This window comes from Geotrypetes seraphini, chromosome 9 (genome assembly GCF_902459505.1).
Source record: "Geotrypetes seraphini chromosome 9, aGeoSer1.1, whole genome shotgun sequence".
In the NCBI taxonomy this organism is placed as follows: domain Eukaryota; kingdom Metazoa; phylum Chordata; class Amphibia; order Gymnophiona; family Dermophiidae; genus Geotrypetes; species Geotrypetes seraphini.
This window is the reverse complement of record NC_047092.1, coordinates 39,709,197-39,732,056: the sequence shown is the minus strand read 5'-3', so window position 1 is coordinate 39,732,056 and position 22,860 is coordinate 39,709,197. Positions and strand designations below refer to the sequence as shown.

The window sequence follows — 22,860 nt, the reverse complement described above, 5'->3', positions numbered from 1 at the left end:
CATGAGAGCCATTTGTAGGAGTCAATGCAAAGTGAGGCGAAGTATAGGTGTAGCAAAGTTTCCCATGTTTCGCTATATTTTAATTGATTCACAATTTAAATAATAATAATAATAATGATTGGCTCAAAAGGTGTTATCACTTTGCTACAGTTCCCAAGTCCTATTCTAAGTGCTGAAAACACCATATATGACTTTTTAGAGATATACAGACTTCACTTCATAGAGTCTTGGGGTAAAAACAATAATTGTTTTAAGCCCCTAAGAATGTTTAGTTTTACCATCACAGATACCAGAGAATTTTGATTCCATTTGCCATACTGTATATGGGTCTTCTTTTTTTTTTTTTTGCTAGAAATCCGATTGCAGCATCCTTATGCTGTATATTCCATTACCTTACTTGATTCTGAATGAGTTGTAATATGTTATCCTAAAATAATGCCTATGCTTTAACAGAATTATTTGATGTCTTTTAAAAAGTATTATAGGTATACACACATATCCTGCATATGAAAACAATGGCTCTTCAGAAACACTATACTCCCTGGCATTTGCTAATCATCTTGCACAGGACAATTTGTTTCACACACACAAAAAAATAGGAGAAACCAATGTTTTAAAATATGCGTGTTATGGAAAAATGTTATCTGTTTCCATCATCGGACTTTATCGGCAATCTATCCGGTTAAGCTCTTATAGGCTGTCAGTTTTTCCCTACAATAACAGGAAAGGGGGATGGTGACTACCTGACCAGGATTAAAAATAAAATCAGACACTGTAATTCATAAACAATGCTTATTAGTATACCCCAGCATAAACCAGTGAATGTTTACATACATGACTTCGGAATCAATGTTGAGAGAAAAGACCTAGACTGCTCCATCAGGTAATTTTAGGACAGAGAGCATCTGTTACACCCACTCTCGAACAGTGCATTCAATGGCCATAATGAATCTCAATAACAGGTATTAAAATACTGCAAGAGTGCATTACATCAGTCTTTCACCTAGGCAACCACTTGACTTGGAGCACATAAAATAAAACAAATGAACTTGGGAAGCAGCTATCCTAAAACAGAGATGAGATTTCAATCACCTTAAAATAGAATGGTTCAGCAACCCTGACTATTAAATTTGCACTTTTCAGTTTAAAAAAAAAAATCTGTTTTCTCCTCAAATGCCCCAAATGAAGAACCTGTGGAACTTGCATGTTGCTCTTATAAACCAGTATACACCAGCACAAAAAAAAGCAAATGCTTCCTGATCCCAGAGCGCTGGTGGAATGGTTTACCCCGTCATTTAGATAGTGAAACTATTACCCTGATCACCTGTTGAACTCAATATATTATGCACAAACTGGGTTTCTTTTTTTATTAACGTCGATACTTTGGGCTCCTTTTACAAAGGCGCGCTAGGGCCTTAACGCGCAGAATGGTACACGCTAAATTGCCGCGCGCGCTAGCCGCTAACGCCTCCTTTTGAGCAGGCGGTAGATTTTTGGCCAGCGCGTGCTATAGTGCGTGCTAATCCGGTACGTGTGTTAAAAACGCTCGCGCACCTTTGTAAAAGGAGCCCTTTGTGTGCGTAAAAGACAGTAAGTCTAAGAAAAAAAAAATGGATCAGTTCTATTATTGAAAGAAGTCTACCAACAGTAAAACGTGTGATCACAGGTGCACATTTGCAAATAGGTAGGCAGCAGACCACAAAGTGTCTGCGGATGTGGAAAATCCATGTAATAAAAATTCTAATTTAAAAAAAAAAAAATAGTGTGAATAAGAGCTCTGTTCTTTTTAAAGTTTTACACGTGGTTTGATTTAGCAAAAACCTTCTTTAAATAAGTTGTGTTGCTGTTTTTTTAAATTATTACTTACTAAAACTATTGTTCTGAAGCTCGGTGTAACAATACAGCATTACAGGGGGAAAAAAAAAAAGTAGGAGCCTGGACCTAACAGCACAGCTATGCAACTCATCACTCAGCCTATCCAGTTAATGCCATAGAGTTAATAAGATGGGGAAGGAGGGGGGGGAATAAATTTCCTAATTCCCAATTAAATAAATTCCAAATACTTGAAAAGTATTTTTATAATCCCAGTTTTCATAAACATCTGGAAAGCATCATTATAAAAATTAAAGTAATAGGATATGAATAGAATACATTAAAAAAAAAAAAAGCATCAATCTCCTTCATGGTATTATAGATACTTCTCTGGTATCATTAATTGTGTCAATAGTTGCATTAAGTGGTTAAGATCTAGCACATTCTATTAAGATCTAGCACTTTCTATCAAAACCCTGCTGTATTATTTAGGTATATGCAATTTGTAATCTATTTCAGAAAAATTCTGAATAGAATTCATTTAAATGCATATAAAATAAAGGGGGGGGGGGAAGAATCAAAATAATATACCTTTCAGCTGAACCACAGGAACAGTGACTCGACTGTGCAAGCTTAGAAATGGAATCACCCAATGGATCTGCTGTTGATATTTTACTAAAAGGCGTGGATTAAAATCTCAAATTCCCAAAGTGTAGATCACTACTGACTGTGTAAACTTCAGGAAATATAGTTCAGGAATGAGGCTAGCTCTGAAAAACAAGGTTTTTTTTTGTTGTTCTTGTTGCGTGTGTATGTTTGCTAAATATTATCTTTAAAGCTCTAGCTTTTTTGGTTTTCTTGCGTTTCTTTCTCATTGCATTGCGTTTGCCAAGGAAAAAAAAAATAGACAAGACATGGTGAACGATAGTTCACTTGCTGATGGTGGTTTTCAGGCCAAAGAAATGCTAAAGGGGAAAAGGTGCAAGGCCTGAACTGAGCAGCAGGGCTCACAATCAGGATTCCCTGCACTGCCCTGCCCTTTCCATAGAACTTTGGTGCCATCTATTGAAAACGTATTGAATAAAGAGAGGACCGAGACACCTATTAACCTGATATAAAAATAAGATATTTTCTTATTCTTTTTTTTTTTTAATATTGCTAAAGATTTTGAAATCTCCTCTAAGCTGAAAGCGCAGATACCCAGTGTGCAAAAAATCACAATAAAGTACAGACAAACTCTGCTAAATCTATTTTGCATCTGCAAATGATAATTATGCAGTCATCTGAGCTTTCAAGTACACGAATGTATCTTGCTTTCATCTTTTTAAAAAAAAAATGCTAATTGTGAGAATGCTTTTAACACGATGCAGGAAAAATATTTAGAATGTGAACCTATTCGTGCACATATTAAACGGATCTTAAGATTAAAGTATAATTACCTTCTTTAAGGAACTGTGCATGGATAACAAATACAAGAAAACAGCAAATTGCTGCTCCTGCTAATGCCCATAACGCTTTCAAGAGCTGCATCTCCGTTTGAAAACTCAGTAAATACCAAGAAAGTAACACAGTGATTTTCCACCGGAGCGATGCATCAATGTTTCCCCTTTCCACCAGATTGGCCCCCTCAAAACAACGCACTCCAAGAGCACACAGCTCAGTGCTGGCTTAAAAGAAAGTCCCGGGCACCATTCTCTGCTTGGGAGCTGGAGACAGGAAGCTGGGAACGATCCATGAATCAGCTTTCTGTTCCAGCATCGGGACGCTGGGCAGGATTGCGCAATTATCCTCCACCGGCAGTTTGGGGAATTTTTTTTCTCCCTCTCTCTCTTCTCTTCCAATTAATCTGGCTCGGTCTGTTAAACTCAGACCGAGGTGGGGGGGGGGGGAGCTTCGGAAAAGCAAAGGCTCAGATCGCCTGTGGCTTCGCTTCCAGTGGATCCGTCACCAGTTTGGCTGTCTGTTGCTTGTCTGGTTTTCTTTGCAGCAAATTCTCCAAGGCTCGCAATGCAAAGCTGGGCAGGAGCTGCCACTGCTGCGCCGTGGTGGTGTGTTTTTTTTTTTTCTTTTTTCCTCCCGCTGCTGCGACTCCCCCGCCCCCTGCTCTCGCTACAGCAGTGGATTGCAGAGCTCGCGGCTCCCGTGGCCCGGGCTCGAGCTCCCTGCGTGCCTGTGGATGCGGGCACAGGAGAGGCGATCCGACCAATGGGAGGAGAGGAGGACCTGCTGGGGGGCGTGGACATCCAGAACTCCACGAGGCTAGCTGAAGAAGGTACGGGGAGCTGTCCAGTGTGCTGGGTGGCCCGACCTGATCGTCGCAAATGGTTCAGTCGAGGGTGTAGTGAGGGGCGCTGGAGAACTTTCGGGCCATGTTAAAACTGATGCGGGGGGAGTTGCTTAGGGCTCTCTGAAGCAAGTGCTTTCCGGCCCTCTCCTGGAGGCAACAGCTGACCACTTGGGGCTTTCGGGACTTCTGCAATGTTTCATGCACAAGATAAAATCTTGAATATAGCAGAGTCTCATTATGTGCAAATCTATTCATCCGTGTTCGTTGTGGGGATCCTGGAAAGCTGACTGGCTAGGGGCTGAGAAGCACCGATCTGAAGGACGCTAAGAGAAAGGGAGGGGGCGGGTGGGGTTTGCTACTGAAGAGGATGAGAAGGAGGACGGACGGTGTTCACCTGTGCTAACCACAGAACAGGGGAGGGTGCGTCCAGAGGAAACAAAAGCTTCCTGGTTTGTGGAGGACTAATTTGGAGAATAGCCCACACCCTTTGCTAGCGTTGTTGCTTGTTGTAGAATACAGATGGCTAATAGTTGGTTGGACTCTTCCAGGAAGAGCCCTCCTTTCTTACTGAGAGAGAGAGAGAGAGAAAGAAAAACATGAAGGCAGATAAAGACCATATGGCCTATCCAGTCTACCTATGTACTATCCTTTTCTCTCCTCTGGAGATCATATGTAGTTGGCTCAAGCTTTCTTGAAGTCAGATACAGTCTTCATCCCCACCACCACGATTTCACCACCCTTTCTGTGAAGCATTTTCCTTAGTCCTGAGTCTGTACCCTTTCACCATCATCCTATGCCCCTCATTCCAGAGCTTCTTTTCGGTTCATAGACAGTAACGCGGAAGGCAAAGGCGCACGCCGACAACTGAGCGCAAGACGGAGGCGCGCGCTGAAGAAAAAGACTGTTTTTAGGGGCTGCGACGGGGGGTTTTGTTGGGGAGCCCCCCCCCCACTTTACTTAATACAGATCGCGGTGGCGTTGTGGGGGGTTTGGGGGGTTGTAACCCCCCACATTTTAGTGAAAACATAACTTTTTCCCTAAAATGTGGGGGGTTACAACCCCCCACAACGCCCCCACAACGCGGCGCGATCTGTATAAAGTAAAGTGGGGGGTTCCCCCCCACACACACCCCCTGTCGTAGCCTCTAAAAACAGTCTTTTTCTTCGGGGGGGCGCCTCCGTGCTGTGCTCAGTTGTCTGCTCGCGCCTTTGTCCCTGCACGCTTTTGACCTGACACCCTTCTTTTCAATCGAATAGGACTTGTCTCCGGTGCATATCTCCCCTCTCCCATCTTTCTTCCTCATCACCACTGAGCTCTCAGCAGGAAACAGATGGAAGCACTAATGAGTAGCGTGAATTCTTTTACAAGTACTGACCCAAGTTTGCTGATTTGTCTGCACACTGGGTGCTTTGTTTCCTCGGTTTTCCATCTTTAAGGAACTACAGTTACAATGTAAGTGCATGTGTGAGTATATTAGGTATATGCATTTGTTAGAGTACATTCTGTTCATTAGGATCTTGGAAACAATGGTGCAAACTGGATTGATTTAATGTGGACTAACTGACCCAGCGTTCATTAGTGCATGTTATAAACCAGTGTATTGCAAACTGATTCCAGGTGTGCCCCAACGAGACGGCAGAAAGGAGGAGAGACGCCGGCTGACTGCTTATAGGACGTCAGCCAGCGCCGATGACTCTCTTCCTCGCTGCCGTCTCTCCCCGCACCTCCCCTCCTTTAGGATCCCTCAGCGAAATGACAGGTTCAGGGTTGTGGCCGGATGGGCATCTACACATGCCTGTGACATTATTGCATCGACGTCCGCACACTTCCGGGTGCCTTCCGGCCGGGCCACCAAGTTTGGTGTGTCACCGGCCGAAAAGTTTGCAGGACACTATTATAAACAGAAACAAAAAGCTATGGTTTACTTTTAATTTCCATTAAAATAAGTGGAACACACAGAAATAAACACCTAAACCATTATTTTTATTTTTTTTTTTAAGTGACCTGTGCATATCCCTAATGTATTTATGTGTATGTGTACACATGCATTTCCTGATTCATTCATTCGGAATTTCTGGCACGTTCACTTCTTTCAAAAAAACCAATCCCATGACCATGTTTCAGACCTAAGGCCTACTGGTGATATGACATGCATTAGGTGCGCATTTTGGCAGGTGCCGTTTCCAGAATCAGGCCCTTAGCATGTGGCCATTAATTCCAGAAATAGGAAAATCAGCCAATTTCAGGGTGCGGCACAAGTGGCCTTACCACGCAGGAAAGACCTGAGTGAGGGGCGGGCTAAGGCCACTTTAGCCGTGGCTTTAGTAAAAGGACCCCAAAATTAGGTGCTTAAATTGGGCACACAGTTATGGAATAATTAACTAATTGGCACTAAATTGGTGATAATTACCAATATTTGGTGTTAACAAGAACTGATTGGTGTTAATTTGACATTGCGGTGTAGTGCGGAGCATGGGGGTGTTAGGGATGTTCTGGTTATTCTTGCATGTACTGTATAGAATAGTTCTGTTACTACCTGGTTTTCTTCCTATCTTTCCCATTGTGAGCTCTGGAGGATCCTCCTCCATTGCCAATCCGTTATCTGTTGGAGTACCTCAGAGTTCTGTCCTAAGACCTCTTCTCTTCTTCATCTACACTTCTTCCCTTGGAACTGTAATCTCCTCTCACGGCTTCCAGTACCACCTCTATGCAGGTGACATGCAAATCTACCTCACTACGCCTACAATTTCTACAGGAACCCAGGCCCGAGTATCAGCCTGCCTGTCTGACTTTGCCACCTGGATGTCTCGCTGCCACCTAAAATTAAACATGGCCAAGACTCAATGCCTTAACTTTCCTCCTAAACCCACCTCTTCCATTCCACCGTTCTGTGTTTCAGTGGATAATGCGCTTCTGCTTCCTGTCTCATTGACTCACAACCTTGGGGTTATCTTCGACTCATCTCTTTGCATATCCAAAACTTGTTGACTTTTCTCTACAGCCATCAAGACCTTCAGCCACACTCTCGGCAATTCTCGCCTAGATTACAACATCGCTAAACTCCAGCCTTTCCTTTCTGAGACCCTCATCCAAGCTCTTGTCACCTCTCGCCTGGATTACTGCCACTCTGCTATGCCATCTCTCTCCCCTTCAATTTGTTCAGAATACTGATACACGTCTCATATTCCACCAGGGTTGTTATGTTCATGTTACCCCTTTCCTCAAGTTGCATACGGTTCAAACTCCTCTTGGTGACCTACAAGTGTATCCACTCTGCTGCTCCTCAGTATCTCTCCTCTCTTATCTCTCCCTGCTCTCCGCTTGAGAGCTCTGTTCATCAGCGAAATCTCTCTTGTCAGTACCCTTCTCTTCTATTGCCAAGTCCAGATTCTGTCCCTTTTACCTTGTTGTGCCGTAAACCCGGAACAACCTGCCTGACTCAGTACGTCGGGCTTCCTCCCTGGCAATATTCAAATCCAAGTTAAAGGTCCACTTTTGAAGCTGCTTTTAAGTCCTAACCCTACCAACTTGTAAAGCACCAATATCTGTGTCATTCCCTCTATAGTCTCCTACACTACCCACCTCATCAGTCCCCTTATAAATCCCTACCTAAGCAGTATCCATAGATTCATCTTTTGTCCTGTGTGTCTTTCTTGATTAGTTTGTAAGCTCTTTCAAGTACGGACTGACTCTTAAGTATTTGATGTATAGTGGTACGTGCATCTGGTAGCACTATAGAAATAATAAATAGCAGTAGTACAATAGTAGTGCTCTCAATTCCATATGTGCATCTCCTTTAATACAGAACTCAAAATAATGAAATAAATAGACTTACAGTTCAGTTGCACTAAAGGAATCTTGCTCACTGCAAAAGTTCCCATTAAAACAGCACATCCCAGAGGTTGCGGTAGTTGCGAATGTATTCAACACTTCAGAACTTAGCACTACTAAGCTATACTCAGAGCCTAGTAGCTCCAAAGGTAAAACAAACAAACAGAGAACAATGTTTTTTCCTATGGCCATGTGGCTGCCTAAAATGGAGTCTGTTCCTTAGCTCAAGACAGAAAAGGAGAGAAAACAGGAAAGGGGTGGAGTTTGGGGAGAGGGTCAAAAGATGGGATACAAAAGATGGGATACTAGGCTATTCTTATGTACCTATGTGGCGTAAGGGTGCATGAGCCAAGTCTCTTTCAATTGAAAGGAAACTCTGGAATGAGAAGGCATAGGATGAAGGTGAAAGGGGATCGATTCAGAAGTAAGCCCAGAAAGTACTTTTTCATGGATAGGGTGGTGAATGCTTAGAATGGCCTCCTGGTGAAGGTGGTGGAGACAAAGTGTGTCTGAATTCAAGAAAGCCTGGGGCAAGTGCATTGGATCTCTAAGGGAGAGGAGGAGATACTAGATGTTAGGGGGGCTAGGCAGACTAGATAGGCCATTTGGTCTTTATCTGCCTTCATTTTTCTCTGTTCCTCTTCCCTTCCAGCTCCCTACAGATATATACCCTTTATTTGGGTGCACTCAGTAGCGTAGTAAGGAGGTGCGGACCACTCCAGACTCCAAGTCAGTGGGGACGCTGGTACCTCTCTGTTCCACCCCGCCACACCACGCTCACACCATCCCTCCCCCCACCCCATAACTCTGTTTTAGCTTCGCTAGCGCGAGCAACTTCTACCTATTGCTCGCGCCGGCCTGGTCCCCCCTCTGAATCACTTCCGGGTCACGGGGCTAGGAAGTGACATTAGAGGAAAATCTAAAGCTGGCATGAGGAACATGCTGCAGAAGCCACTTGTACAGGGGGGAGGGAGAGCGCAAGTGTGGAATGGGGGGCGCGGAAGGAATGGGTGTGGGGAGGGGCGCCGCCACCATGGGTGCCTCCTACCTTTGCTACACCACTGGGTGCACTGCACCTTGCATTAGAAAAATTTCTGTTACTTTAGTTGCCCCAATGATTTTGACAATCAGCTTAGCCCTCCCCTCCTGGGTAAAACTCATAAACAAAAAACTTTGTTCTCTCTTCTAGATATCGGGTGAACTTTAGTGCATGAAAAAGAATTGCTTTTAAACATGGAATTTGTTGAATTTTGTGCAGCTTCTTTCACTGTCCTTAAAACATGGGTCCAGCTGCAGGCTATCTGTCTACACCACTACTTACATTGAGCTCCCTGAGAGGTAAGAACTTAAGAATTGCCGCTGCTGGGTTAGACCAGTGGTTTCAAGGTTTCAAGGTTTATTAAATATTTGATGAATCGCTATATCTTTATACAAAGCGATGTACATTAAAATACAATTTGTTAAGATAAAAACATACAATAAATATGTAAACATTAGATATTAGACAGGACCAACAACAATTGGGAGGTAAGGGAGGTTAAAGTTACATATCTTATAATAAGAAACACATTTAAGGGTAAAACATTAAGGAGGTAGTAAAATTCTTGAAACGAAAAATTTATATTTAAAAGAAGAAAAAAAATTTTTATGTATTAAAAATCTTTTTAAAAAGATAAGTTTTTAAAGATTTCTTAAAAGAGGGAATGTCTTTTTCATTTTTTATATAATGGGGCAATGAATTCCACCATTGGGGGCCAACGACCGAAAACATATCTAATCTACGAGTGCCTATAATTTTTAAAGATGGAATAACTAATAAGTTTTGGGAAGATGATCTGAGTGTGCGTGCGGAACTATAGGGAATTAGCATCTTAGAAATGCACTGAGGTTCTTTGAAAATCAAGTTTTTATAGATAAGTAATAGAACTTTAAACTGTATACGCTGGCAAATTGGAAGCCAGTGTGCATCTTTGAAGAGTGGAGTAACATGATCAAATTTCCTGGCATCATAGATTAGTTTTATAGCCGTGTTTTGAACAATTTGCAGTTGTCGTTTTTCCTTTTGAGTAGTATTAAGCAACAAAGAGTTGCAATAATCCAGTTTTGATATAACCAAGGAATGAATTAAAATATTGTGAGATTTGGATTCAAGAAATTTTGAAAGAGATCGAATTAAACGTAATTTGTAGAAGCAGACTTTAACTATATTATTAATGTGATCTTTAAATTCTAATCTTTCATCAATTATTACACCTAAGATTTTTGTTTTAGGAACGATTTCAATTGGTTTATTATTAAGGAGGAAAGGAGAATTAAGTCTGATGTCTCTTTTCCAGTTGAAAATCATAGCTTTTGTTTTATTTATATTTAATGATAATTTATTATTGTCAAGCCAATTATGAACTTGTTCAAGTTTAGCATTTAAGGATTTGATGTCTTCTTGATTTTCGGGATTAAATGGGTGAATTAATTGTATATCGTCTGCGTATGAAAAAGCAGTGAAACCAATAGACTGGCACAGATTCAGTAATGGTGCAAGATAAATGTTGAATAACAGGGGTGATAGGATAGATCCTTGAGGGATGCCAAAGGTTGTCGTATATTCTTCTGAAAATTCCTTATTGAATTTAACAAGAGAAGTTCGATTAGTAAGGTAAGATGTAAACCAATTAATGACTTGATCACGAAAGCCTATTGATTCTAATCTCCTAAGAAGTAAATCATGATCTATTGTATCAAATGCTGCAGAAATATCCAGGGAAAACAAGACTACAGATCTGTGATGATCCAGAAAATAGTGAATGTTGTTTGTTAAGCCAATTAGGGAGTGTTCTGTGTTATGGTGCTTACGGAAACCTGTCTGATTGGGATGTAATACATTGGTCGATTCTATAAAATCGGAAACCTGATTAAATATAAATTTTTCAGTGAGTTTTGCTAAGAATGAGATATTAGCAATTGGGCGATAATTTAAAGGGTCATTTCTACTGATTTTGTGATCTTTGAGTAAAGGAATAATAGTGGCAGTTTTCCAAAGCCTAGGTACTGTAGCGGATTGTAAACTTTTTAGAATAATGGAATGAATAAATGGACCAAAGAGATGAAAGAATTTTTTAAAGTAAAATGGGTGCAGAATTTCAAATCCAGAACTCTTTAGATTTATTTGTGACATGAGTGTTTTAATATCATTAAGTGATGGGAGTTTGAAATTTGAACATTTGGCAGTAAAAAGATGGTCTTCAGGATGTTCTATGGAATTATTATTGCTTATATTGGAGTTAAAAGTATTTCGAATATTGTAGATTTTTTGATTAAACGCGTCTGCTAAGTCTTGCGCTTTTAGAAGCAATGTCTGGTTTGTAGAATTATTTGTATTTTGAGATGTGATAGATTTTAGAATGTTAAATAGAACTGCAGAATTTTTAGCTTTATGAATTTTGTCGGTATAAAATTTTTTCTTGGACTGATTAATTTTTAATTTATATATGGCCGCTTGTTCTTTATAGTTTAGAAGATTCTTATGAGTCTTGGAGTGGCGCCATTTTCGTTCTAGGGCTCTAAGTTGTTTTTTTATTAGATGGGTTAGATAATTTTCGTGCTGATATACATTTTGAGATTATTGGAGCCTTAATATCTAGAAAAGAGGTAAGAGAGGAATTCCAATGTAGAAGGTGATCATCAATCAAGGTTGGCATGTCTTCAATGGTTGAAATGTCGAAAAAAGGTGAAATGTCAGTATCATCTAAGTTAGTGAGATCACGATATGAAATTATTTTAGGTTCAGTTTGCTTTTTATGAGATTTTAAACTAGAAAAGGCTATATTAATAGAAATAAAATAGTGGTCGGACCATGGCACTGGATTAATTAATGGGGTGGAACAATTAATATAATGAGAATTGGGGGCAAAAATCATATCCAAGGTATGATTTGCTGAATGAGTTGGGCCTTCAATTTTTGGAATTAAGTTTAATGAACAAAGCATATTTAATATTTCTTGATTATTGATGTCTGAGACATTGTCAAAATGAATGTTAAAATCTCCCAAAACTAGAGGGAATGATGAAGATGAACAAAAATCAAAAATAATATCTTGAAGTAATGTAATTTTATTTTGACATACTGGTGGAGGAACATATAACAGCAAAAAATTAAAGTTGATATTAGAGTTAAGTTTAAGCTCAAGATATTCGATAGCGGAATTACCATTAGATTGATCATTGAGATTAATTAGATTGGATTGAAAAATTACGGCAAGGCCACCTCCTTTACGATTTAAGCGATGATTATAAAAATAATTGTAATTTGGGGGGCAGCAGTATGATAGATATGCTTCCTCACCATCTGAGAGCCAAGTTTCAGTAATAAAAAGTATATGTAATCGTTGCGTAGTAATAGAATCTTTTAATAGATGATATTTACTCTTGATAGATCGAGCATTGATAAGGTCCATCATGCCCAGCAGTCCGCTCACCAGGCGGCCCTCTGGTCTAAGACAAGCACCATAGCTGAGACTAGCCCTATCAGCGTAGGTCCTTATTCAGCAGGAATTTGTCTAACTTTGTCTTGAATCCCTGGAGGGTGTTTTCCCATATAACAGACTCCGGAAGAGTGTTCCAGATTTCTACCACTCTCTGGGTGACGAAGAACTTCCTTACATTTGTACGGAATCTATCCCCTTTTAACTTTAGAGAGTGCCCTCTCGTTTTTCCTACCTTGGAGAGGGTGAACAACCTGCCCTTATCTACCAAGCCTATTCCCTTCAGTACCTTGAATGTTTCGATCATGTCCCCTCTTAATCTCCTCTGTTCGAGGAAGAAGAGGCCCAGTTTCTCTAATCTTTCGATGTACGGCAGTTCCTCCAACCCCTTAACCATCCTAGTCGCTCTTCTCTGGACCCTTTCGAGTAGTACCGTGTCCTTTTTCATGTACGGCGACCAGAGCTGGATGAAGTACTCCAGGTGAGGGCACACCATGGCCCGGTACAGCGTCATGATAACCTTCTCTGATCTGTTTGTGATTCCCTTCTTTATCATTCCTAGCATTCTGTTCACCCTTTTCGCCACCGCTGCACATTGCATGGATGGCTTCATCGATTTATCGATCAGAAGGAATCAGCCTATGTGGAGCCCGAGTTGAACCTCTTCTCTGATGATCTTTGGATTTTTTTTTTTCTGCTTTTGAGTGGGGCTAGTTTGTTTAGGATTTGTTCATTGATCAATTTTCAGTGGTCCAGAAAGTCTTGGTCAGGGATGGGGAGGGATCGTAATAAGTTATCTGCTGCTAACCTTACCTATTTTCTGGTAGGCACATCGGAATAGACCCCCTACCTCAAAGCAGTAGGTGCCTACTATCTAATCAATTATTTTTAAAAAATTGCTTTTAATGGTGCTTTTCAATTAATTGCATCGATTAAGCTTAATTGAATAATTAAGTTAGGTGCCTAGATTGGCTAGACGCACTGATCTAGGCACTTTCACTTAGAAACATGGAGGAAGGGATAAGTCCAGAGTTTACTGCACTAAATAATAGAAAACCTTTCAGGTTAACCTCTCTTATAACATGACTTCATATTTGTTGTGCTCCTGCTTTCAGTGAATTCTATGGGATTCACTTTTGTAGCGGAAGATGAGAGCAGCTCCTCCAGCAAGGAAAAAGAGCTCTGGGGGTGCAACACCTCCTGCTGCAGAGAGCTTTGAAGATGCAATGCTTCCTCTTGCTAACTCTCAACTCAGCACTTATGTCCCTAAAAAGAACTTGCCGACAAACCGAACGCTACTGGCATAAACACCCCCTCCCAGGAAAACAACCTCAGCCTCAGAACTAGCTATTTTAAAACAAAGATTAAATCCACATTAGACCAGCTCCCACCACCACCACCACCACCACCAGTCCAGCTAGGCCCACTGCAACAAAACCACCTTTGGAAATACCAGCAGATAGATCTTGGAATGATTTTGAAGAGATAAAATTCAAAGACACAAAACGGCTTCTCATAAAATACTTCAAAGCATACTGCAACCTCGACACCTTAGCTGATCAAGCAACCACCCCAGCAACCATAGGAAAAATAACCCAATGGTTCAACTATCATTTAAAAACTGCCCTTTTCCCCAAATCAGGAGGGGGAATTATCTTAACACCAATTCTCCAGAACCCAAAACTCAGCTCTTCTGATGTGGCCAATTATCGGCCAATAGCTTCCATCCTGCTATTTATCAAAATGATGGAAGGAACAACTTGAATGCTACTTACAACACTTCAATATCCTCCACCCTTTACAATCAGGATTCAGGAAAAATCACAGTATCGAGACGGTGGTCTCAGCACTAGTAAAATACGGTAAAGAACTACTAAGCAAGGGTCACTTGCAATCATAATCCAATTCAACCTAAGCAGTGCATTTGACCTAGTAGACTTCAATCTATTGTAATGTCCAATATCTTGATTTTGGATTCAGCAGCCCAGTGCTCTCTTGGTTCTAAGGCTTTCTAACCACTCAGCACTATGCTGTATGTAAGGATGGTGAACTTTCTGAAAGCTGCCGCTTTCCCAGCGGGGTCTCCCCAAAGATCCCCACTTTCACCATCAGTGTTCAACCTTCTAATGTAATCCTTGGGATCCAACTTAGATTTTGCACGAATAAAACACTTCACCTATGCAGACAACATACTGATCATGCTACCTGTAACAGCTGCACCCTCACCACTGTCAAAAAATGTGTCCACAGCATAGAAAAGCATAGAAAACTGGATCTCATCCCACCACCTCAAACTAAATAAGAACAAAGCCAAATCGCTTTGGCTATGACCCTCACCAGACCCATGCTATATTCCAAGGATTACAGTAGACGGCACAGACTACAGTACAATCCCAAATCTTAGGAGTAGAAATTGATAACCAGCTATCCATGAAAAGCCACATATACGTCCTCTTTTACAAAGCCGCGTGGCAATAGCCCCAAAGCCCTTTAAATCTCTATGGGCTTCGTGGCCGTTAGTGCAGCGGGGCTGCTAGTGCGGCTTTGTAAAAGAGGCCGATAATCAATAATAAAACACTCTTTCCTTGTTATGAGAAAACTAAGATCCATCAGAAAATACATCACAATAGATGCTTTCTGAATTTTAGTGCAATTCTTAATCCTATCTCGACTAGACTACTGTAATGGAACACCAATACTTTGCTGTAAAGCAGGGGTGCCCACACTTTTTGGGCTTGCAAGCTACTTTTTAAATGACCAAATCAAAATGATCTACCAACAATAAAATTTTTAAAAAAGCACAAAGCACACTGTACACAGAAAAAATGTTAATTATCATTTATATTCTGGGGTTTCTTCAAAGAGGTCAAGGGAGATGGCTTTATGCAATGTCACATCAGTAATAACTATACAAAAATAGACAAATATACCCCTTCCCTTTTTACTAAACCACAATAGCGGTTTTTAGCGCAGGGAGCTGTATTAAATGCCCCACGCTTCTTTTGACGCTCATAGGCTCCCTACGCTATAAACAGCTATTGTGGTTTAGTAAAAGGGGGCCATAGTGCAAAATATAGATAGCAGATATAAATTCTCAAAACGGACACATTTTGATCACTAAATTGAAAATAAAATAATTTTCCTACCTTTGTTGTCTGGTGATTTCATGAGTCTCTGGTTGCATTTCTTCTTCTGACTGTGCATCTAATATTTCTTCCCTTCTTTCAGCCTCCTGTATGTTTCCTCTCCTCCAGACCTCATTCCCTCCCCCAACTTTTTCTTCCTCTCTCCCTGCCTCCCTACCCTTTCTTTCTTTCTCCCTGCCCACTTTCTTTCTGTCTGTCTTTCTCTCTCCATGCCCCCTTTCTTTCTTTCTGTCTCCCTTTTCTTTCTGTCTCCCTGTCCCCCCTTTCTTTCTTTCTGTTTCCCTTCTTTCTGTCTCCCTGCCTGCCCCCTTTTTCTCTTTGTCTTTCTTTCTCCCTGCCCTCCCCTAGGCCATCACCGCCACCATCGGAGAACAGGCCTCCAAGCCACCCGCCGCCAAGTTGTGAGCTGTCTCTGCTTCCCGACGCGGAAGACAGAAGCACTGGGCCGACCAGCCTTCCACCCAACGTCAATTCTGATGTCGGAGAGGAAGTTCCAGGCCAGCCAGGCAGTGATTGGCTGGGCCGGAATTTCTTGTCTGATGCCAGAATTGATGTCAGGGGGGGAAGGAGGAAATCTGGTCGGCCCGGCACTTCTGTTTACCACGTCAGGAAAGCAAATGTCCATGGAGAAGTAGGTAGAATGCGAAGGCAACGCGAGTCTATCACAGACTGTGCTCCGCGATCGACTCGTGTTGCCTTCGCGATCGACCTTTTGGGCACCCCTGCTCTAAAGCATTACTATCACATCTACAACTAGTTCAAAATGCAGCAATACAAATCATATGTGGACTGTGGAAATTGGAACACCTACAGCATTACTATATGAAACTACATTGGCTGCCCATAAAAATCAAGTTTAAAATTAGGCATCAATGCTTTTAAGATATTGAGAGGGAATGCCCCCAACTACCTAACAGAGTTGGCCATCCTACTCCAGGGCGCCTTAAACAGATATTTCACCAGAAATTTTTTCCACCTAAAATTTCCAGCATGCAGCTATATAAAGTCTACAAGGCAAATTATCTATCCAGTATCAATTAGAAAAATGCTTGACCCAACTACCACTTACACTACGATCTTGTGACCACTATCTCAGGTTTAGAAAACTTTTAAAAGCATTTCTGTGTCAAGACAGGGAGCCAGCTCTGAAGTAACTGAAATGGTAATTGTAAAAGCCCACTTCTAAACTGTCCAGTGCAACTCCTGGGACATAAGATGACCTACTGGAAGTTGTAACTATGTATTTGTAACTATAACCTAACTCTATTAACAACCGTACTGATCTACCTGAATTAGTAACTCTATTGACTGTCCTTGTCAAATGGTCCATTGTAACTTCCTGGGTAACTGATACAACCTCTTGTAATGAAATCCAACCTCAAACTGAATAGGTTTAGGTCAGCGGTTTCAAACATGCGGCCTGCGGGCCGCATGTGGCTCTCCAGATTTTATTTACGGCCCGCGGTCTGGACTGGATCATTATCTTCCTTTTGGAGCAGTAGCGTGTCTGGCCGGCTCGTTCCGTTCAAAGCCACGGGTTGGCGGCTCCTTGCGCTATCCACGGAAGAGCCGGCCAGACACGCTGCTGTTCCAGTGGTGTACCAAGGGGGGGGGGCGGTCCACTGTTCTCCCTAGAGTGCGGCTCGTCTAGAGCAGTGGTGCCCAACCTGCTTCCCTTCCCTTCTCAGGCCAGCACCGTGTTATTTGATCTCCCTGCTTCTCTTCAGGGCCGACCAACTCTTGCCGCCCAACGTCAATTCTGACGTCAAGAGGACGTTCTGGCTAGCCAATCGCTGCCTGGCTGCCCAGAACGTCCTTTCCGACGTTAGAATTGAGGTCGGGTGGCGAGAGTTGGTCGGCCCCATGGAGAAGAGAAAGAGGGAGATCTTGGCCTGTTCCCGATGGCGGCAGCGGCAGCAGCCTATTCCCTGGCAGCGGTGGCATGGGGGAGGGCAGGAAGGAAGGAAGAAAGAAAGAAAGAAGGGGGGGACAGGGCACCAGAAACAAAGCAAAAAATGGGACACGGAATCAAAAAAAGACAGACATAGAAAGAAAGAAAAAGTTGGGGGAGGGAATGAGGTCTGGAGGAGAGGAAGCATACAGGAGGTTGAAAGAAGAGAAGAAATATTGGATGCATAGTTAGAGACTGATGAAATTACCAAACAAAGGTAGGAAAATGATTTTATTTTCAATTTAGTGATTGAAATGTGCCAGTTTTGAGAAAGAAAAGATATTTAAATGTGAGGGCTGCAGAAAAACTAGAGCACTTGGAGGGCCGCAGAAAAAATAGTTAATGTCTTATTAAAGAAATGACAATTTTGCATGAGGTAAAACTCTTTATATTTATATATCTTTCCTTTTAACTGTTAAAGGAAAGTTTTATAAACTATAAAGAGTTTAACCTCATGCAAAATTGTCATTTCTTTAATAAGACATTAACTATTTTTTCTGCAGCCCTCCAAGTACCTACAAATCCAAAATGTGGCCCCGCAAAGGGTTTGAGTTTGAGACCACTGGTTTAGGTGGAATTTTGGGCATGGTTTGACTTAGGCACACTCATTTAGGCCAAGAATCACCCCCCCCCCCCTCCCCGGGCACAGATCGGATCTCTCACGGATCGGATCTGTGCCCTTAGTGAATCTAGCCCATAATGGGGAAAAAAAACCACACCCATTATGGAGATTATTTGGAAGGGGTGGAGAGTGAAGGAACTACAGCCCAAGTACCCTCAGAAATGCAGTGGTTTATCAGCCATTTCAAGAAACACAGTGAATCTGTGACTAAATGTGTTTGCAATCATTTGCACCTGTAAATACAATAAACTGTGAAAATTGCAAAGAGAACACTAAGGTGGAGGGGGAGACAAATAAACATATTGTATCAACAAAACAAGCAGTTTAAATTAACATGCAAAAGAACAATTTGAGGAAAAAAAAGTAAAGAGGGTTTGAAGTGTGATGCCCTGCTGTGAATGTATTCTAGGAAGAATTGAGTGTTAGGCAGCATTTTGTTCTTGTGGCAAAACACAGGCAGATTTAGATATAATATATAAATGAAACTGTTCTTAATTTATGGTGATCAGTCAGAATGAGAGTTTTCTGTGCATTGCTGAGCATACCAACCAAAGCAGTTTGCATGTGGCATTGCTCAAAATTAGCCCAAATAAAAAGCTCATGTCTTTGGAAAAACAGGGTTCTTTGCTGCTGTGTTTTTTGTCCTAAAAGTCAGTACAGCTCTGCTCATTAACTCTCTGAAGTGTGCACTGGTATGTGAACAATACCAGCTTTTATAATGGCATTTACAAAAGTGTCAAAAAATATACTAAAGGTACACAAAATTTTTGCTAAGGGGCTGAAAGAGGTTTGACATTAGGGAATACGCCTTTCTGTTTTGCTACTATACCTCACAGTTAATTTAAAGTTATCCTGCCAACTCCACTCAAGATCCATGACGAAAGAGAACTGCTTTTAAGAAGCCACTTCCCCTCCTTGTTTCTTCCCCTCCCCTTCTTACCTTCCTCTTCATTTTTTTACTTCAATGTATTTTTCATATCCCTAACCCCAGTGCCTCACGTAACAAGTCTGTCTATGTCTCGTCAGCCACTTATGTTACATTTAGTAAATGACCCCTTTTCTTTTAAAATTATACTTTAATTTTAATATTGGGGTTTTTTTTAACTTCTTTATAAATTTTCAAAACACGAACAAAGTGCATTAAATTTTACATACAGTTATTACAGAAAAAACACCACGAACACCTTTTCTCTCACCAAGCAGTCCTATGGGACAAAGACCTAGACCAACTGCTTTCGCCCACTACATACGGGGAATTCAGGAAACGCCTAAAAACATACCTGTTCCAGAAATACCTAAACAATTGACCCGCTCTCCCTCTCCCTCCCCCCTCCCTATTCCACCTGAATTTACAGCACTGTTATAAATATGATCTGTTATCTTCATCTTATCGTAACTTTACGTTGCTATTTATCCCCAACAGGTCCTGTCGGACATTACCTACTAAAATGTACATATTACATTTTCGCTCAGCAAATTGTATTTCTATACTATTGCCTCCTGAGGTCTCTGATCTCTGTATTTCCTCTGAATATCTACTTAATGTATTTCGCTGAATATCCAGCACTCTTGATTGTAAACCGCCTAGAAGTCGCAAGATTGTGGCGGTATAGAAGAATAAAGTTATTATTATTATCATAGACAGCACTTACAATCGATCAATAGCAATACAAAATATATTCCCCCCTCCCTTCCACTACATCCATCAAGGAATAATACAATATATATTCCCCCCCCCCCCCCCGGATGCGTCTGAACCTCCTTTTAGAAATCAAAGGCTTAAACTAGTGATTAGTTTTTACAAATGTCGCCAATCGTCCCCAAGTCTCATTAAATTTTTTTGTAATGTCCCATTTCTTCCGAATTCATTCGCTCATAACTATAATATTGGCACAGGGTTTCCCACTAGAAGTTAAAATTCAGTCTATCCTAGTTTTTCAAATTTTTTGTAATTGACTGCATCGCTATCCCTATCATAATAAGAAGTAATCTGTTCTGGCTTGCACTAATTGAACGTTGTTTTGTTCTGGACCTTGTTACAAACTTAGGGCTCCTTTTACGATGCCGTGTCTTTATTGCACATGACTTTTCATCACACGCTAACCCCTGCGCTAGCCGAAAAACTACCGCTCAAGAGGAGGCGGTAGCGGCTAGCGCGGCCTGCAGTTTAGCGCGTGCTATTACGCGTGTGAAACCACTAACGCGGCTTCGTAAAAGGAGCCCTTAATTTTTATATTGTAAACCGACCAGATACTTGTCGATGGTGGGTATACCAAATATAGAATAAACTTGGAAACTCGGATCCATGCTTGGTGCTCATCATCCCAACTCCTAATTTATGGAAACCTTTACTGAATTTCCCCCGCAGGATTTAGCAGGCCTTAATGGCCATTAGTGTGCACTACCCCTCCCCCCTTTTACAAACCGTAGCACGGTTTTTAGCACCGGCCGTGGTGGAAACAGCTCCGACGCTCATAGGAATTCTATGAACATCGGAGCTGTTATTGCCGTGGCCGGCGCTAAAAAAGACCATGCTACGGTTTTATAATGGGGGATGGGGTAATTTTTTAGTAAAAGGAGCTTTCAAATAACTATGGATTTACCCCCTCTTATGGATTTACCCCCTTTAGAAAGCCAAGTTAACGGCTGCTGCTATGGAAACGGTAACAGCTGCCGCTACGGTAAAGATTTAAAGGCTTTTGCCACGCAGCTTTGTAAAAGATGGGGTTAGCGGCTGACATCTTCCACAAATGCTGAAAGAGCATTCATAGTTCACTGTTCAAATCTAGTTTCATCTTTCATGATCTGGTTTTGTTTTGCTTTTTATTTTCAACTGAACACATGCGCAGTGCACCAAGAAGACCAGGGGACAGATGACTGACCAACACCATGAATAAAAAGGTGGTGTATTTTTAAACATTGTTGCTTTTAAATGTATCATGGGGAAAACCTGTTGAATACAGAGGGAATAAAGTCTAATGTACTTTAAGCACAGATGGGATGCTCATGTTGAATCTCTAAGAGGGTAGAGTTAAGGCGACACCAGGAAATATTTCTTCACCGAGAGAGTGGTTGATCCTTGGAACGAGCTCCCGGTGCAGCTGATCGAGGCAAACAGCATGCAAGAATTTAAGAGCAAATGGGATGCCCATGTGGGATCCCTTAGAGGGTTAAGCCAAGGGAACCTGCCACCAGGAGTGGGATCCCTAGGATAGTAGACTTGGGGGTGGGTCAGTAGAGCGGGCAGACCTGATGGGCTATGGCCCTTATCTGCCGTCATCTTCTATGTTTCTATGATCTCTCAAAAGGTAGCTAGGGGGGAGGGTCAATGGAGTGGGCAGACTTGATGGGCTTTGGCCCTTTTCTGCCGTCACTTTTCTATGTTTCTAATTGTAGACCTTTTCTTCAAGGGGGGGGGGGGGGAACCAGGGAAAACTAAACATTTGACTAACTTCTCTGTGCCAATCAGAATATTTATTCAGCAGCTTTCCTTTATTTCTAACAAGGTTTGACATTCCACATTCTCTATTCTTTTAGAACAGATTAAAAACTCTACCCCCCCTCCCCCCTCACACACAGTAACATAGTAAATGATGGGAAATAAAGACCTGCGCTGTCAATCTAATCTGCCCAATAAGATAAATGTGTTGCAATATAACATATATCTTCTTGACCTTTATCTGACCTTGCCATTTTCAGGGCACAGAATGTAGAAGTCTGACCAACGCTGAACATGTTCCCCCAACTATGCGAGTTTCCACTGAACCCACGCCAGTCCATCCAGATGTGTCAAGCTAGGGTTACCAGACATCCGGATTTTCCCGGACATGTCCTCCTTATCGAGAACATGTCCGGGGTTCCGGACAGCTTTTCAAAACCCGGCACTTTGTCCTGGTTTTGAAAAGCTTCCAGCTACCAGTGACGTCAGAACGGTATCTGAACATGTGTGGATGCAATGTGGTGATGTCATGCGTGCATGCATGTGACATCATTGTGTCACACCAGCGCATGAGCAGATGCCCTCCCGAGAAGCAAACATGAAAGGGGCGTGGCTCAGGCGGAATGAGGCTTTGCAGAACTGGGCGGGCCTGGGGGTAGGGCCATGGTTCCAGATTTTTGTTCTGGAAAATCTGGTAACTCTATGCCTAGCCACAATCGGGGCCCAGACTGTAAAAGTCTGCTCCTCAGTGGCCTCATTTGCCAATTACTGGAGTTACCATCTGAGCATCACTAAGGTTTTTTGCTTCCATTCTCTTTTCAAATAGGAATCCTTTGTGTTTATCCCATGTATTTTTGAATTCTGTTACCTTTAGTCTGCATCACCTCCTGAAAGAGAACATTCCAGGTATCCACCACACATAAGGTTACCAGATTTTAAGTATATAAAATCCAGCATATTGTGGATATGGTGAGATCGAGTGAGGCAATACCCAAACTATGCAAAGATAGTGGGAGTCTACGAGCCCTGAAGAAATGGCTAAGCACCATGAAACGTTGACTACAAACAAGATGCCACTTAAATTTACCACAGTTATCAGTATTGCTGTTCAATATCTCAGTACCACACAAAAATTATCATAGTAGCACTTAGTCATTCTCTATGGCAGTTTTTTTCCAAAGCCAGTGATGTGGATGGTGGTGGTTTGAGTATTTATACTCTACCAGAATAGACCTGAGGCTTTTTGCTCCGTCAGAATAAGACTTTCAGCCTGATTAGTGGAGTAGTTTTGTAT

General features: G+C 41.7%; 1 protein-coding gene across 9 annotated transcripts in view; it reads right to left on the bottom strand.

Moving 5' to 3' along the window:
* TAFA5 (TAFA chemokine like family member 5) overlaps positions 1-22,860 on the bottom strand; it is a 1,062,361-nt gene that overhangs the window by 750,931 nt on the left and 288,570 nt on the right. For 2 of the 9 annotated variants that reach the window (XM_033958951.1, XM_033958954.1), the window contains exon 1: positions 3,252-3,944. The exons of the other annotated variants lie outside the window; for them this stretch is intronic. In XM_033958951.1, coding sequence (XP_033814842.1) covers positions 3,252-3,342 — 91 coding nt within the window. In that variant the 5' untranslated portion in view covers positions 3,343-3,944. Of the gene's footprint in view, positions 1-3,251; positions 3,945-22,860 lie in introns of those variants that run through there. 9 annotated transcript variants of the gene reach the window in all.